General features: G+C 36.0%; 1 protein-coding gene across 3 annotated transcripts in view; it reads right to left on the bottom strand.

Moving 5' to 3' along the window:
• The window catches only part of LOC140338558 (protein NLRC5-like), a 57,719-nt gene that overhangs the window by 20,458 nt on the left and 18,747 nt on the right, over positions 1-18,514 (bottom strand). For all 3 annotated transcript variants that reach the window (XM_072422814.1, XM_072422812.1, XM_072422813.1), the window contains 11 exons: positions 18,060-18,125; positions 17,098-17,181; positions 11,382-11,465; positions 10,369-10,455; positions 8,499-8,558; positions 6,460-6,483; positions 5,972-6,058; positions 4,469-4,552; positions 3,014-3,097; positions 1,074-1,157; positions 812-898 (listed from right to left, as the gene is read on the bottom strand). In XM_072422814.1, coding sequence (XP_072278915.1) covers positions 812-898; positions 1,074-1,157; positions 3,014-3,097; positions 4,469-4,552; positions 5,972-6,058; positions 6,460-6,483; positions 8,499-8,558; positions 10,369-10,455; positions 11,382-11,465; positions 17,098-17,181; positions 18,060-18,125 — 831 coding nt within the window. The remainder of the gene's footprint in view (positions 1-811; positions 899-1,073; positions 1,158-3,013; positions 3,098-4,468; positions 4,553-5,971; positions 6,059-6,459; positions 6,484-8,498; positions 8,559-10,368; positions 10,456-11,381; positions 11,466-17,097; positions 17,182-18,059; positions 18,126-18,514) is intronic.

Raw genomic sequence — 18,514 nt, 5'->3', positions numbered from 1 at the left:
CCCAGAGCGAACCATATCAATTTGTATCTTTGTGCAAAAAAATGGAAGGATTTGAGAATATAATAAAGAAACATGGGAACAAAAAATAGGGTGATGGACCACTAGTGGCAAAAGTCATGAATAATGGAAGTATGGAAAATATGATGAGAGTGCATGATTATGAAGTAAACTAAAATGGCACCAACATGGCCATTAAACAACAAATGATTTTGCAGAATCAACTTTGAAGCTAAGGTTTAGAATGTTGTGCAGTGCCCAACAACCACTACATTTAGTTAGGTGGGTAAGTCCATTGGAGGACATTGGCAACAAAAGTCAATGGCCCTGAAAGACAACTCCAGTGACCAAATTAGGGCACATCTCTGATATTATAGATCAGATTAGTAGGTTTCAGTGACATAATGTAAAAAAATGACATTTTGACATGACACTAACAGCTGTAAATAAATCGAAATTAAATAAAATAAAGCAAAAAATTGTGAAGTCAATATTAAGGGAAAAGTATCTTGGGTTACTGTTATGTTCAAAGGTTTGGGAGTTAAAGTGAATGTCAGGGCAACATAGAAAACAAATATTCGGCACCTCAGTAATATGTGTAAATTTCCCATTATTTATTCCTTTCCCAATACTGCAAGTATAGAAAAATACCCACTGATCTGACATAAATCCAGTATACACTTACCTCCCCCTCTCATCATTTCCATATTATATGAAAAGTTTATGTTTGTAACAGATTTACTTTAATGAATAATCCATTTGCCAATAAATGAACAATCATAGCTATATATCCAACTGTCAGTAAATTTCTTACTGTATCTCCTGAAGTGCTGGACACCTAGATAGTTCTGCAAGAAACTGTCTTCCTCCATCAGTAGTTCCCAGGAAGCAACCAGACACACTGCATAGATAGGGGTAATTGTAAAGTCTTTAGGGCAAAAAAGTCAACCTAAATACATACATATACAATAAACTCTACAATAAAAAGGAAAAAAGATAGAGTGTTCACACTAGTTCTCCATTAAGAGATGCTAAAATGAGAGCTAATCATAGATCTACATAACAGACCAACTTACTTTATGGCTTTAAAATTCCTCTTCTGAGTCAGTAGATTTTTAATAGTTACAGCCCCCTTTTCACCAATTTCATTATCTGATAACCTGTAAAAAGATTGCAATTTATCAAATGATATAGAATAAAAATCAAGTATGTAATCAAATTTAGATTATCTATAATATATTGTTTGTTCCTTAGCACAATGGCTCAGTGGTTAGCACTCTTGCCTTTGCACTCCTAGGTCCCAGGTTCAAATCTCAGCCAGGACACTTTCTGAAAAGAGTTTGTAAGTTTTTCCTGTGTTTGTGTGGGTTTCCTTAGGTTAACTGACTTCCCTAAAATTGTCCTTAGACTGTGTAAATGACTTATGTATATGGTAGGGACATTAAATTGTGAGTTCCTTTGAGGGACAGCTAGTGACATGACTTTGTAAAGCACTGTGTAATATGCTGGCACTACATAAAAACTGTATAATATTAAAATTTTAATATAAATAGAATTTGCCACTTTACATTCAAAATTACAGTTACATTTTCATTTTATAACACAGATTCAAAACTTTATTCAAGAATAAAGAATGGCAAAAGAAGGGTCTTTGTATTATGCAGCTATTATCAACCAGGGTTCTGTAGAATTCTGGGGTTCTTCCAAAAGATTCCGGGGGTTCCTTGAGCTGTGGATTGACCTTTCATTTGCTGGTGTCTCATAGTTTTGAGCCAAAATCACACATCAGAGCCAGCAGCAATATAATATATAATTATAATTATTATAATATAATATGAATGAAAATTCCAAATAGAGATTCCAAAATGAATAAAGCTGCCTTTTGGTAATTGGTCATAGTTGCTTTTTTAAACTAAGACTGTATGAATGAGAATGTAAATATACTATGGATCATGTTTTTTCAATTGCTAATATTTCTTTTCTCACAAGGGGAATGATTTACAAAGGGGGGTTAGGCTGTTCGCTTAGCAAAATTAATTATCATTCTGCAAGGTCATTTTTCTGTATTGATGTAGTAAACTAACTGCAATGACTACCCAATCACATTCAAAGAAAGTGATTTTTGTTTTGTTTATGCATAATTTACTGATTGAAGTTAGCAGAATTTTACCCAGTTCACTAAGCTAAAAAAATGATCACTTGCATACTGATAATTCGCTTTGCTAGGTAAAAAATTCTAAACTCATTTAGTAAATCATTGCAAAGTGTCCTTAATGTGCTTACCCTATGCAGGTACAGAGGCAGCTCTATCTATGGGAGAAACTCCTATGGGACTGCTGCCTGGGATGTGAACACCTTGGGCTAAGTACACACATCAGATCAATTTCACCCGATACAAACAGTCAGGCTTGTCTCACGCGTGAATCGGACATGTGTACAGCAGTCCCCCAAACTGATGGATCCATAAACAACCATAATACGACCACCGGTGAACGATCACAATACAACTCAATGGCTAAGCGAAAAGCAGGTTGGCGCTCCCTTGTTCTCTCCCATCTCAATAGAACAGAATTGTGCTGTGTGTACAGCGCTCGCTCGTTCATTCATCACTCTTTTGTCTCTGGAAACGATCAGGAAAGGTTTCGTCCAGTGACAAATATTGAAAGTGCGTACACAGCCAGAGGCCACACTGTTTGACCTTCAGGTGTTCACCCTACACAAATGACTTTAAAAGAAGGCTGCAAAGGTAAACGGCACAAAACAAAAATATCCCTAATTTAATTTTTTTTAGATCTCATGCATTTGGAAAAGACTTTGTTTATCATAAAATAAAATGGTCAGGTAAAATTAAATATTAAATGCCGCTTACATTTGGCTTTTAGACTGCTAATGACCTTTCTAGAGCTTTTAATACTTTTAATATTAAAAAATAATAAATATTTTAAATGTCTGCCACCACAACAAAATTAAAAAGTTTTATTGGACAGATTTGATTTGAAAAGTTAACAGAACTTACACAATGTTTACAATGTATCTGCAGAGTCCAATGCTTTCTGCCAGAGATGTCACTCCTATATGGGACATGTTTACCTGTGCCAATCTGTAAGACAAATGAAAGGAGAGATTAATAGAACATTAACTAAACAGTTTGTTTCATGGTAGTCATGTCTTCTTTTGATCATGAAATATGCATGATTATTTTACATTGTTTCTAAAGAAAAATATTTCTGTGGTCAGATTTTCCAACTACCAGAATCATCCACAATATGAAAAAACTGCAGTGCTCATGTTAACCCCCCAAAAAAGTGATGAATCTCACACTGACCATCATTCTTTGTAAAAACATGTTTATCTGAGGCCAGCTTTAACCATAACTGTGAACATTTTTACACCATAAAAAAGGAATATTTTAGTTACCAGCAATCTTAATAGGCTGACCATCCATTTTCTAAAAGTCTTAGGAACTCCAGCAGCAAAATTCACACCTTTTGTATAGTTACTACTTCTATTTAATTTCCCATAGAGACCTATTATACTTAAGAAAAGAGTCTAAATTATTATTTTTATTACACAGTATGTATATAGTGCCAACACATTACACAGCACTGTACAAAGTCCAATGTCATGTCACTAGCTGCCTTTGAATGGGCTCACAATCTACTGTTCCTACCATAGTCATTTGTTTTTAGTACATTCCAAAGTCAATTGGAGGTATGCCAATTAACCTAACTGCATGTTTTTTGGATTGTGGGAGGAAACCCATAAAAAAACAGGGAGAACCTGCAAACTCCATGCATATGGAGCCCTGGCCGGGATTTAACCCTGGGTCCTAGCGCTGCAAAGGCCAGAGTGCTAACCTCTGAGCTAACATTCTGCCTGTAAATGACTGCATTGCACTTTCCTAACCGTAATATATAGTAACATTAAGGATGTCATGTCTCCCTCATTTATTTCAGGTTGGCCAAGTCAAAAAGTTGGACCTGGTCAAAACAGGCAGTCAGTAGGAGTTGAGTATTTATTTGATGTTAATTAATAGGAAAGCAATCTAAAATGTGCATGTAGATTACAAATATTGATCTAAATAATAAATATTGGTCTAATGCATTGTTTCAAACAGGGTTCCCTGAAACCTAGGGTATGCTACGAGTATGAGCAATTTGTGCCTCAGTTCAAGTGACACCAACAAACTTTTTGGCTAAGGGTGACATTCTTCCCTTGGGCCAGCAATGTAAGATGAATTTTTCCAAACATGTGACTAACATACTAATGTACTGTGATCTGTAGATATAGTAATTAAAGCAGGAGATCCCTGAGGATGTATAAAAGGTCAAGAAAGGCTGTTCTATTGTTTGTATGTGAGCTAGCAATAATGACTACACTATTATATCTAAAACTGACAATGCAAATATAATTGTACTAAATCAGTATGATTACAGAAATTAATTAAGTATGAATACAGAAATTTACTCACTTAATTGTCAGTAAAGAGGGAATTAAAGGCAGACATCCTGCTACAGCTTGGACTCCTACATCACCAAGGCTGTTGTGGGACATACTGTAACATAAATCGAAATTTACAGATTATTACTGATATTCCAGTGCTCAACAGAGAATATAGAGAATATGAAGGTATGTGATTGGAAGTATCCCCCAAAAGCCATTCAACTATTTCTTTGACCAAAATTTTATTACTACTACAACTACTATTTGACCAAAATTTTTACATCTTATGAATACCTAAAACTCCCTTTCCCATTTTGGAGCATAAAATGTTTGGAGTTGGTAAAATGTGTGACCACTCTTCAATGCAAAATTTACAAAACTTATGTGTAATAATTTCCTTGTATGCACATTTCTATATAATGTAGCATTCTGTGTTGACTTATTTGGCCTGATTTATTAAAGCTCTCCAAGACTGGAGAAGATAGACTATCATGGGTGATCCAACAATGTCTACAAGCTGTTCAGCGTTAAAAATTTTAAAGTTTGTGTGGCGTTCTTCTCCCGAAATGCTGTCTTTAGTTAAGCTCCGAGTAAGGAAGGGATTCTTCACAGTAAGGTCTGTGGAAATGAGGAATCGGCTCCCTCAGGAAGTAGTTTCAGCAACTACTATTGATTGCTTGAAAATTGGATGTTTTCCAGCACAGAATATAACTGGGTAATAAAGTTTTAAAGTAAAAATAACAGTGACCGTTGATCCAGGGAACATCTGATTGCCTCACGAAATCAAAAAGGATTTTTTTCCCCCTGTTGGAGTAAATTGTACCAGGGTTTTTTTGCCTTCCTCTGAATCAACTTTGTCTATAGGGTTTTTATCTGGGATATTTATTTGCCTAGTGGTTGAACTTGTTGGACTTTTTTCAACCTGACTAATTATGTAACTATGTCTACTGTTACTACGAACAAACAACTCTTTGAAATCTTTGAACGCTTTGATTCATCAGTCTACATCCCATTTTTTAAGAATACCTATCCTGTGCCTATATATTCTTGCCTGTTTCTCTAAAGTTCTGAAAAACTGCAAAAGCTTTTTTCTAGCATGTCTCTCGTGCAGGTTTATTTGGTGCAATCCCTTTCTAGGAGTTAATACTAAGTAATATTGGGATTCTTGAGGACTTATTTTAGTATCATTTAGCTTTTGGCCTGAATTTGAAATGATCCTTCAAGATATTCCTTACTTTTTTGTCAATATCTGAGGTTCCTTGGTAGCTTCTTATTATGGGCATCTAATCTGGAACAATTAATTCCACTTTTATTGTTTTAACGTAAATGTTAAATGTCAAATATGAAGGTGTACTTATTTTTACCACAACAAACAAACCGGCATTTTCGGTATTCTAGATTATGACAGTGAAAACACCAAGTCATTTTTATGTTGCATTTGTTCAAGTATTTCACCTTTATATGTAGGCATTTTTAAATAATTTTTACATGACTATGGATATATGTTTGTGTTTTTAACTTTAAGACTTACTCCAGCTCAGTTAGACAGGAGCCATGAATTTCAAGTATTGGGTGTAGAAAAGACACATTTTGTATGCCTACTTCACATTGATTGAACCTGAGGAATAAAAGAATAAAAGAAACATAGTACCAAGACATGACAGATAATACTGGATAGGAGGGTAAGTAAAAAGTTGACATTTCAATGGCCACCCATTCCTCTACCAATGATGCTGTGGTTTATACAATTACAGTCATACTCTACAAGGTTCTATAAATCCATCAATTGCTGGGATTAAAATACCAAAATATAACAAGATGACCAATAGATTATGCACAGAACCCAGTGTAAATAAGTTAAATCAGTGGCATCTTTTTGGGATTTGTAAACTCAATTTGACTTTTCAGCACTGGATTTTGGTATACACCCCAGGTCTAACACATTGATGAAACACAAATACTTTAGTTGTTTTAATAATTCATGTAATAATTTTATTTTTCAAAAAAAAGTTGTCTTACCTTAACGATTTTAGTCCTGGGAAACTTTAGAATGAAAAAACAAAAGGATATCAGTACACAGATGTTTACCAGTCATCCATTTTTTATTGTTCTAGTAAAGAGATTTTTTTTGTTTTTTTAAGCAATGTCTAAACTATTATTCAATCCATGGAAAACAGATACGGGACAAATACAGTAAGGTTGTAATTTCTTTATGTCCATTGACTGTTTCATTGAAGGATATAGATCTGCCAGGACTATCACTATCATGGTAATAAAGTTGTATTACTGGAACCATGCTATATTTGTAAGACTGCTAAAGATATTTACAACAATTGTAAGTTGTATAAGGCACCTGATAATATTGAGATACTGAGACCTGAGATAAATTTTTGGTATACCCTATTATATTAATATGCCGTCTACTGTATGCTGTATATTAATCAGTGTTTAATAGGGAGGATGGCTTGACCTGTTTTTAATACACAATTTTTATTAGATTAAAAATTAGTATATAATTTTTAACTGACAAGCTATAATTACTGATTAAAGATATTAAACGATATTATGATTTCCTAAATACGTTGTTGTAGACAATCCATAAAAAATAACTTAGTTTGCTTGGCAGATCTGAGCAGTCAGAGGTCTGGATAAGCTTCCTAATTAAATGTTAAAAGTTTTTTCTGATCTTTTAACATATGCTAGATGGTTGTTTAATTTCCTGTTGGTCCTGTGTGGTTTAGAAATGTTCAACCCTGAAGAATCAATTCTTTAAAGACTTTTTCAGCACATTTATACTATCAGTTCATGTATTTAAATCAAGATTTAAACACTTTATCTTTTTTCCATAGATCCAATACAAAAGTATATCATTCTTTTACATAAAGAAGTGTTTCTTAACTAAGGTTACTCCAAAGGTTGTGGGGGTTCCTTGAGCAATTTGTGCCTCTCAGGTTAATTACAACTATGATACAGTTCACTAGGATATTGTGATACTAGGACGTTATGAGTATTTCCGACTATATACAAAACACTACCTAACTAAATATTATTTATTCTATGAAATTATACATATGTATGGTAAATTATATATTGTCATTTTATCTATATGACTAATGTTGTGTATATTATACATTATTCATGTCAGTTATATAAGTTTGATTATAAATATGCTTATATATTTGATAACAACTCTACATAATGGCACATACACATCCCTTGAAGAAGCCAGATGGCAAAACGCGTCGGGTTTGGGCCGTGCTCTGTTTAAACTATTTTAGCAAAAGCTGTGTCTAGAATAAAGGGCAAAATACCCCATGACTTTAATGGGGAAAAATACAACATGACTTTAATGGGGAAAAATACAACATGACTTTAATGGGGCAAAATACAACATGACTTTAATGGGGCAGATGCAAGGTGTGGAAGCCTATGACTGTACATTTCTTTTTATGTTGATTCTTTCACCCTATTATAAAGATATTTGTTCTTCCTGTAATATGAAAGAACACATACACATGTATATGCCACAAAAAACCCTGCTTTTCTTCTTTCTTCCTTTTCATGTTCATATAATTACTACTGACACTAATTAACTATTTGGCCATTGTAGGAAGCTTTCATGTCAATGACTTTCAGTCTAACGTACCAAAAATTGAGCATATCAGAAATATCGTCAGAGACCTGAAAAATATTTCAAAAGTTCCCCAATTTAAAAAGGTTGAGAAAGGCTGACACAGACATTTATAGTGACCTTATAGTGTTGTTTGTATAGCAAGTTTAGCAACCAACTGAAGACCAATGCATTTCATTGCCCTCCATTAACTGTCCAATGCAATGCACCCCATCTTATAGTGGTTGGTTCTCTAACATAAAAGTAAAGTGATACATTTCCACAACCATATAATGTGGTACTAATATTTTCAGCTTTTGTGAAATTCTGCCAAAGTGTGAATATTTGGTCGATCAGATATTGGGAAGTGTTCTAACTCATCTTTAGACCAAATTTTGATGTATCTTGTGGAGACAGAACCAAGACCCTAATAAAGGCAATTCCTTACCTGCCATCTTGATGCTCTGCATACCCATGGAACTCAATGGTTACTTTATTTTTAAGAACACTAGAAAACAAAAAGTAAACATGATGTTTTATTACCACTATATGCTGATTTTGTTAAAAAGAAAATCTATATACTTTCTACTATTTTATGAACATGGGTGGGAAAAAGCTGTATGCAGGTAGTGGACCCTGTATTGTGACTAACTATTTAGCCTTCCTAGAGATAACCCCAAGTGTGACTCCGGGTAGAAAAAAGTTGCTAAAAGCGGTAACCCCCGAGTCACACTGGGGGTAGGTAATCCTATGGGAGGTAATAGTAAATAGAGCTTACCTGATCCGCCGGCGTCCCGCGTCGTCCATCGCGGCGATCTCCGTCTTCTTCTCTCTTCTTCCGGCCCACTTCAGTATCTGATGAGTCACTGAGGAGTTCCAGGTGACGTCAGTGCGTGTGTACATTGCGGGCGGGGCGGGGCGGGAAATTCAAAATCCATTTGTATTGCATTCAATACAAAATAACTGTATTGAATGCAATAGATTGGATTTATATGTGTAAAATCAGTACATTGTTTTCATGAACATTTATTTTACAGTATATATATTAGTTTGAGTATATTATGTATCTTTTAAAAAAATTAAATTTTTTTTTTTTTAAATAATTAGATTTTTTAAGTCATTCAATGTATTATTTTTACATGATTTTGTGCTTCATACTTTATTATACTCATACTATTATATTATACTGTAAAATAAATTTTCAAGAAAAACAATGTACTGCTTTTAGACATATAAAACCAGAAAGAAATGAACTGTTGAGGTGGTAAATAACTACGCAAAAAAGGCACCCTGTTACTGGGAAGTGCTGGGTGGTATGCCTGGACAAAAGGGGCTTGGGGGGAACACTGTTTTCTCTATAGGAGTGGAAAGAAAGAACCTTTTATTAAGTTATTCTTGCCATATTTGTCCAGTTGGGAAGGTTTTTTCCTAATTTTCTCAGAATACTCCGAATGAGGAAACATGCAACATAAATGTACTCATAAATGATTGTCATGACAGAAATGACTAAAACAGAGTGCCATATTAGAACCTAAAATTCATACACAAGTAAATGTATCAGAACAGAGATTTGTGCCTTATTGAATGGCTCGCAACATCATTGACAGCCAAGCCATATAAAAACATTTAATGTCAATAGACAGTTAACTGACGTCCAACCATTATAGCTTTAATTTAAAATCCTGACTAACCCATTCCAATTCAACTCAACTTCCCAACCAATGAAGTGTAATTCTCTTGTGTGTCAACTATTTTCTATCCCAGTGATCAAACAGGTAGCAAAGGAAAACTGTACAAAGAAAGCAACAAAACTGTGACAGTAGTTCTTTTCTGATTCCACCCAAAATTTAAAACATTTGATGTGAGTGAATCATCTTTTAGAGAACGAAAACAATTTTGACTGAATTTCATTCATTTCAAACACCACCTTATGGTGACTTGACGTGTAGGATATCCTCTCATCCTAGTGTCTAAACAGAATGGTGGGGGAAGAAAAGTATGATAAACTGGGAACAGTGGCAGGTATGTGGAGCTGTTGCTTTCTATTGATGGACAAAATACAGATTCACTTTAAAGTACAATTAAATTTATATTGGTCATATACAGATCCGCACACTAGTAGGTTAATATGGTGCAATTTGGTTCCAATATGGTACAATGTCACCAAATACCTTCCTATCCAGTCTATCTATTTATCCCTAACATCATCTGCACAATATCAAATATCAATACAAGAATATCAAACAATTTTAATACAGTAATTTTTGCAGAGTACACACATATGCAGTATTTTGCATTTTTGAACAATTACAACTTACCTTAAAGCTTTAATACAAAAGGGGGTTCGTGTAATTTGTAGTACAAGCGCAATTAATTGCTCTCCTTCAATCCATGGCTCTTCAAAACTACAAGAAGATTACTTTTAGATCAATTCTTGGTTATTTCTTTCCTGTTCACATAATACATAACCTGCCCTACCAAACAGCATTGGGTTATAATAAAGTGCACCTGTGTGCACACATTATTTTTCTACAAGCGTTCTATATACTACACCCTCCTAATGTGTACTTTGGACTTTCAACTAACTTTAGAAGAAAATTGCCTATCAATTTTCTCCTAAAACACCCAATAATCTCAGCACACTCCACAAATTGTCTTTGAGTAGAGACTATACTAATGGTATCTGTATCACTGCATTTACTAGAAAGACTTAAGCTGTCTATGCCTATTTACTTTTAATACCCTATTTAATGTACAGCGCTGGGTAAAATGTTGGCGCTATATAAACCCTGTTTAATAATAAAAATAATAATAATACAAAGTGGGCAAAAAAAAAGTGTACACAAATTTTGACCAAGGGGGTGACAGCTACAATATAAATTCAATGACTTGAGTATTAAGAGAAAACCATCTTCTTTCTATGTCCCTAGTTTATGGTAATTATGCCTAAAAGGGGCCCTAAATATAAAATAAACAGATGACAGAAATATTTGGAAATCAGTCTTAGAAGGCGATGGGTAATAAGGATCAACTCAGAGAATAAAAAAACCCAAACTCATTAGGTTGTCACTTGTTCCTGGTAAACAGGAGTTGATTTACTAAAAAGCAAAGCGCATGGTCACTTAAATTAGTAAATTAGCTGGAATTCAAACTGAATATCTAAGAACAGTATTTAAAAAAATATTAAAAAAAATAGACAGCTAGCAGTGCATGACTTCATTGTATTCACTAAGCCAAGTTAGGCGAGCATTCATTTTACAAAGTGAACATGTTCTATTATTTAATAAATCAATCCCAATGTATTTATGTCTAAAACAATTTCATGACATACCTTATTATTGACTCATGAGAAAATTGTGACACTGCCATGAAAACATCATTTAGTTCATTCACAGGCATATTGTTCTTCTTTAACCTAATGGAAAAAAACATACATATTATTTTGATATATCATGAGTACTATATTTAAAGATGAACTATTGCAACAAAATGTTTAAGCAGCTTAATATACAGTAGTATTTATCTATTTGCCTATAAAATAAAGCAGATATATTTAGGGTATATATAAGAAGTCTTCAAAAAGTTCCTGCAGTTTTATATTTTAGTTGGAAATGGTAAGTGTGGGAGGAGTAATAATTGGTTATATCTGAGACTAGTCTGTCTGGCAACCAAAATATATAAATTGCACCAAAAAGGAACACATGGAAACTCTCAGAAAATTATAATTGGAGGGTATGGAACAACCAGCTTATAGTCTGGATTTAGCACCATCTGATTTCCACCATATTGGACCACTCCAAGGGGCTTTATGGGGAAGAAGATTTTCATGTGATGATGATGTGAAAGCAGCATCAGTGGTTATGCTCTCCACCAAAACATTTTTGGTGGAAGGTGACTATGTCGAAAAGTTATGTTTTTTGCTTTTAAAATTCCCAATACATAAAGTTAAAAAAAGTCTTAAAGCATACAGTATATACGAGGGGGTGCTGACAAGTTCCTGGCTTTGCCCCCTTTCAGATGAAATAGAAAAATGAGTGTGGGGGCATATGACAGCCTAATATCTTAGTATGTAACTGTGCAAATATCAGGTCTTTGCTATTGTTAAAACTGTTTTTTCTTTTAATGAGAAGCTGTGATGGCAGAGGCACAAGCAAGTTTCACGTTGTTGGAGTTAGGGGCCATCATGAAGTTTTTTTTTCTCCAGGTAAAGTCAGCAAAGGACATTCACACTGAGATATCACAAACACTGGGGGAGAAGTGTCATTCTTACTGCACTGTCAAAACCTGGATATCTCGTTTCAAGACTGGGCATTTCACCGTTGAAGATGAGCCCCGCAGTGGGCGCCTCCCAACCTCAACTGACCCGGCAACCTGCGATGCTGTCCATGAGCTGAATATTGAGAACCGGCGAATATCCACAAAAAAGATAGCCCAGATACTTGACATCTCACAGGAGTGTGTTGGGTTTGTTAGCACCACTATCCTAGATATGCGCAAGCTTTCAGCGAAGTGGGTGCCCAATTGTTTGAACAGTGATCAGAAGAAGGAACGTATTGAAGCATCCAAAGCTGTTTTGGCCCATTTTGAAGCTGCACAGGACTTTTTGGCTAGGTTAGTGACTAAGGATGAAACCTGGCTCCACATCTATGATCCTGAAACTAAGGAACAGTCAAAGGAATGGCGCCACAGCAGGTCCCCGCGTCTGAAGAAGTTCCAAACCCAGAAATCGGCCACAAAAGTCATGGCGTCTGTTTTCCTGGGACAAAGACACAGCAGGTCCCCGCGTCTGAAGAAGTTCCAAACCCAGAAATCGGCCACAAAAGTCATGGCGTTTGTTTTCCTGGGACAAAGACAGTATTCTGTTGGTGGACTACCTACCTCAGGGCCTCTAGTATCACCAGACAGTATTATGCTAACCTGGACCAGCTGAAGGAAGCAATTAAGACGAAACGTGAAAGTTGACCAAAGGAATCCTTTTTTTGCAGGACAATGCACCTGCGCACATGTCCAACATTGTGGCTGCCAAATTGAACATCCTGGGTTTCCAATTGGTCCACCATCCCCCCTACTCACCTGACCTGGCCCCTTCGGACTATTATCTGTTCCCAAATTTGAAAAAACACCTGAAGGGGCAATGTTTTGAGGACATTTATGACATCAAAGAAGCTGCTGAGAGCTGGTTTGTGGCCCAACCTAAGGACTTTCTTTTGAACGGTCTAGAAAAGCTGCAACTACGCTGTACCAACTGCATCAGTCTCAGGGGGGGATTTGTTGAATAAATGTGTTATTTCATAACTTTGGCTGTCTTCTTTCTGGGCAAAGCCAGGAACTTCTCAGCACCCCCTCGTACAGTATATAATAGTATAGATTCCTATAAAATTACTACTAATATTATTCATTTAACACACTTAGTAACTAAGTAGTTTCAATAAAATTGGTAATGCCATATGACTGCTATCCATCCATCATGACGGATCCCTAAATGACCGACAGTGAATGGCCGCAATACAAGTGAAGGGAGGGGAGCATAGCAGGGTGCCACTTGCTTATTCTCCTCCCTGTCCTCTCTATAGAACAGAACAGCACTGTGTATGAAGCACGCTTCTTCTGTCACTCTTTTTGTCGCTGGAAATGATCAAGAAAGATCATATCCATCGACAAATATTAAATGTGTGTACTCTTAACTTTGCTTTGCTTAAAATTCAAATGTAAAGGATCCACAAGCTTGAAAAAACAAGAGGTATCCTTAATGAAGGGGGACCTAAGTGGATCACTAAAAAAGTGACATTACTGTTGTCAAAATAACAAAACTTTCCATATTATCCATATCATAAAATCCATATATCTTCCATATCACAAAATAAGACCACTTTCCATATCATCCATATCATAAAACAACACAACTTTGTATATAATCCTATTCATAAACATGTTGGGCAACTGACAAGACTGTCACTTTTTTAAACGATTCCTAATTTATAAACCAGGGCTACTTTATGCTATATATTTTTACTACTGTCAGCACATTTGTAAAATGGTGATCAACATAATTGTTGCTGTATTCAGTGGTTATGCTCTCCACCAAAACATTTTTGGTGGAAGGTGACTATGTCGAAAAGTTATGTTTTTTGCTTTTAAAATTCCCAATACATAAAGTAAAAAAAAAAGTGTGAAAGCGTACAGTATATACGAGGGGGTGCTGACAAGTTCCTGGCTTTGCCCCCTTTCAGATGAAATAGAAAAATGAGTGTGGGAGCAAATGACAGCCTAATATCTTAGTATGTAACTGTGCAGATATCAGGTCTTTGGTATTCTTACAACTGTTTTTTCTTTTAGTGAGAAGCTGTGATGGCAGAGGCACAAGAAGTTTCACGTTGTTGGAGTTACGGGCCATCATGAAGTTTTTTTTCTCCAGGTAAAGTCAGCAAAAGACATTCACACTGAGATGTCACAAACACTGGGGGAGAAGTGTCCTTCCTACAGCACTGTCAAAACCTGGATATCTCGTTTCAAGACTGGGCATTTCACCATTGAAGATGAGCTCCGCAGTGGGCGCCTCCCAACCTCAACTGACCCGGCAACCTGCGATGCTGTCCATGAGCCGATTATTGAGGACCGGTGAATATCGGCAAAAAAGATAGCCCAGATACTTGTCATCTCACAGTAGCGTGTTGGGTTTGTTATCACCACTATCCTAGACATGCGCAAGCTTTCAGCGAAGTGGGTGCCGAAATGTTTTAACAGTGATCAGAAGAAGGAACGAATTGAAGCATCCAAAGCTGTTTTGGCCCATTTTAAAGCTGCACAGGAATTTTTGGCTAGGTTAGTGGCTGAGGATGAAACCTGGCTCCACATCTATGATCCTGAAACCAAGGAACAGTCAAAGGAATGGTGCTACAGCGTGTCCCCGCCTCTGAAGAAGTTCCAAACCCAGAAATCGGCCACAAAAGTCATGGCGTCTGTTTTCCTGGGACAAAGACGGTATTCTGTTAGTAGACTACCTACCCCAGGGCCTCTAGTATCACCAGACAGCTAGCTTATGCTAACCTCCTGGACTAGCTGAAGGAAGCAATTAAGACGAAACATCATGTGAAAGTTGACTATAGGAATCCTTTTTTTGCAGGACAATGCACCTGCGCACATGTCCAACGTTGTGGCAGCCAAATTTAACACCCTGGGTTTCCAATTGGTCCACCATCCCCTCTCCTGACCTGGCCGCTTTGGACTATTCCCGAATTTGAAGAAACATCTGAAGGGGCAACGTTTTGAGGACATTTCATTGACGTCAAAGAAGCTGCTGAGAGCTTGTTTGTGGCCAACCCAAAGGACTTTCTTTAGAACGGTCTGGAAAAGCTGCAACTACGCTGTACCAAGTGCATCAGTCTCAGGGGGGATATGTTGAATAAATGTGTTATTTCATAACTCTGGCTCTCTTCTTTCTGGGCAAAGCCAAGAACTTCTCAGGTAATACTAATATTATTCATTTAACACACTTAGTAACTAAGTAGTTTCAATAAAATTGGTAATGCCGTATGACTGCTATCTAATCTGGATACTCCCTTATGCTCTTGACTCTTGACTTACTAGATATCTATGCTTGTTCAAAGACAAAAAGCCACCATTGATCTTGTTGGTTCCTTACTGGTTTACAAATTGACTAAAAAAGGTCTATGCATCACGGTATTTCTCTTTATTCTCGCTAACCTCAATAAAATTGTAATGCTACTACATTATGCGATTATGTAATTATGTACCAAAAACATGTGATCATTTTATTATAAACAACTGGGTAAAGTAATAAAAAAAAAGATAGAGGTTTCTTTCCTTCCTTTTTTTGTTAATATATACTTTATTTATATTACACTGTTTCTGACCAACATGGCATTTCTGAAAAAGGTAAGGTGTGTTTTTACACCCATTTACCTGCCTTAATTCAACACAATGGGTCTGATTTATTAAAACTCTTTAAGACCCGAGAAGATAAACCATCATGGGTGAAGCTGGGTGATCAGCAAAGCCGAAATGGATTTGGTCCAGGATTAAAAAATATTTGCTAAATAATAGCAAATTATTTAGGAAATCTATTCAAAGTTGGTAAATCTTACCAATTATATCTAAAACTATAAAAAAAACTTCTGGATATAGCAACACCTTAGGCTACATACACAAAATTCTCGCCTGATATGATTAGTCCGGCTTGTCTCAAGTGAAACTCTGACATGTGCACAATGGTCGCTCAACCTCGTTAATGGATCCATCATGACGGATCCCTAAATGACCGACAGTGAATGACCGCAATACAAGTGAAGGGAGCATAGCAGGGTGCCACTTGCTTATTCTCCTCCCTCTCCTCTCTATAGAACAGAACAGCACTGTGTATGAAGCACTCTTCTTCTGTCACTCTTTTTGTCGCTGGAAATGATCAAGAAAGATCGTATCCATCGACAAATATTAAATGTGTGTACTCTTAACTTTCCTTTGCTTAAAATCCTAATGTAAAGGATCCACAAGCTTGAAAAAACAAGAGGTATCCTTAATGAAGGGGGACCTAAGTGGATCACTAGAAAAGGGACATTACTGTTGTCAAAATAACAAAACTTTCCATATCATCCATATCATAAAATCCATATATCTTCCATATCACAAAATAAGACCACTTTCCATATCGTCCATATCATAAAACAACACAACTTTGTATATCACCCTATTCATAAACATGTTGGGCAACTGACAAGACTGTCACTTTTTTAAACAATTCCTAATTTATAAACCAGGGCTACTTTATGCTATATATTTTTACTACTGTCAGCACATTTGTAAAATGGTGATCAACATAATTGTTGCTGTATAATAATTTATAGATCGTCATAAACCACAAAGGAGATCAATGGTGTTTGTTTCCCTAATTACACCTTATGTAGTGGATGCAATGAAAATGAATAGGCTTACTATACTATTTCAAGGTATGGCAATCATTAACGCATCTATTATCAGATAATTACTTTATAAATACCCCAAAGTATTTTTTAGCAGAGATAGATACTCACTTCAACTCTGTGACATTATCTCTGCTTTGTAAAAGATTGCAGAGCTTCTTAACATGTTCTGCCTGAAAGCTGCATCCAGCTAACCTGTAATACAATACAAAGAATACATAGGTGACCCTCCTTAAATGATAAAACTGGCATATAATACACATTTAATTTACTCTCCACATTTATAAAGAGTACCCTGCCTCATTCATATCAATACCTGTTCCCAAGGGAACTTATAAACCAAAATCATTAACACATTATGGCTCATTGAGCTTGAAGTCTATCACCTATCAAGGTATTTTGAATTGTGGTAGGGAATCCACATAGATACAGAGACACTCAATATCTTAGTTCTGGTTCACACTTTTGAGGTACCACACCAACACATATTTGTGTATTGAAGTGTCATTTACTTCAAAAGGCGCCCAGAGCAGCTTGCCAGTAGATGTAGGATTGCACCACATTGCATTGTAACCTATTGCCGTGTTATATAGTGCACAACATTGGCAAAGGGAGACTCTGCACCTTCATTGGACTACCGTGGTGCAGAGATGTGGAAATAACGGGCCTGATGTAATAAAGTACTTTGAGATTGAAGAAAATGGACTCTCATGGGTGAACCTGGATCATCTAATAAACCTGGAATAAATCTAGTCCAGTCAAAATGAGAATTTTATACAGTAACTGTTACCATGCTGCCTACTAATATGTTGAGACAAACATCTGTACTAATTGTTTTTCATTAAAGTAATGTACCTGTTCCGACTTACATACAAATTCAACTTAAGAACGAACCTACAGTCCCTATCTCGTATGTAACGCGGGGACTACCTTTACCAAATAATAGGAAATGGGGGAAAGAAATCCAGTCTAGGTTTGCTAGATCATCCAGCATCTCCCATGACAGTCAATCTTCTCCACTCTAAATCAGGCCCCAAAGGTGTTAGATTTTTGTTTTTGTGCTTCACAATTACCTTATTGTCTTCAGAGATTCTCCAGAAGATGAAAATACTATATGGATAGTTTCTTTGGGATTTAAACTAGAAAGCAAAATGTTGATTAGAATTAAACAGAATAGCAATGTTTATGTAATTATTACACATATACCTGACTACATAGCTATAATTCTGATCTTAGTTTTACAAATATACTATGGCAGAGTAGAGTATATTGGCTTACTACATGAATTTAGTCTATGATTAAGCCCGTGTCAAATAAAAAAAAATGTGAGGGAAAAAGGGGTGGGGGGAATTCAAGACGTGATTTAGGAATGCACCTATATTTCTGAGCGCTGGTGCTGTTGATGGGTCTGTTTGAACAATATCAATCCTTCTCTGCATATATATGAAGTCACTGCCAAGGCTAAAAATATGGCAGTCCATATGGCTACTGCATTGCCCTATGTCAAGTACTCAACCCCACATACCTG

This window comes from Pyxicephalus adspersus, chromosome 9 (genome assembly GCF_032062135.1).
Source record: "Pyxicephalus adspersus chromosome 9, UCB_Pads_2.0, whole genome shotgun sequence".
In the NCBI taxonomy this organism is placed as follows: domain Eukaryota; kingdom Metazoa; phylum Chordata; class Amphibia; order Anura; family Pyxicephalidae; genus Pyxicephalus; species Pyxicephalus adspersus.
This window is presented reverse-complemented; position numbering and strand designations above follow the sequence as displayed.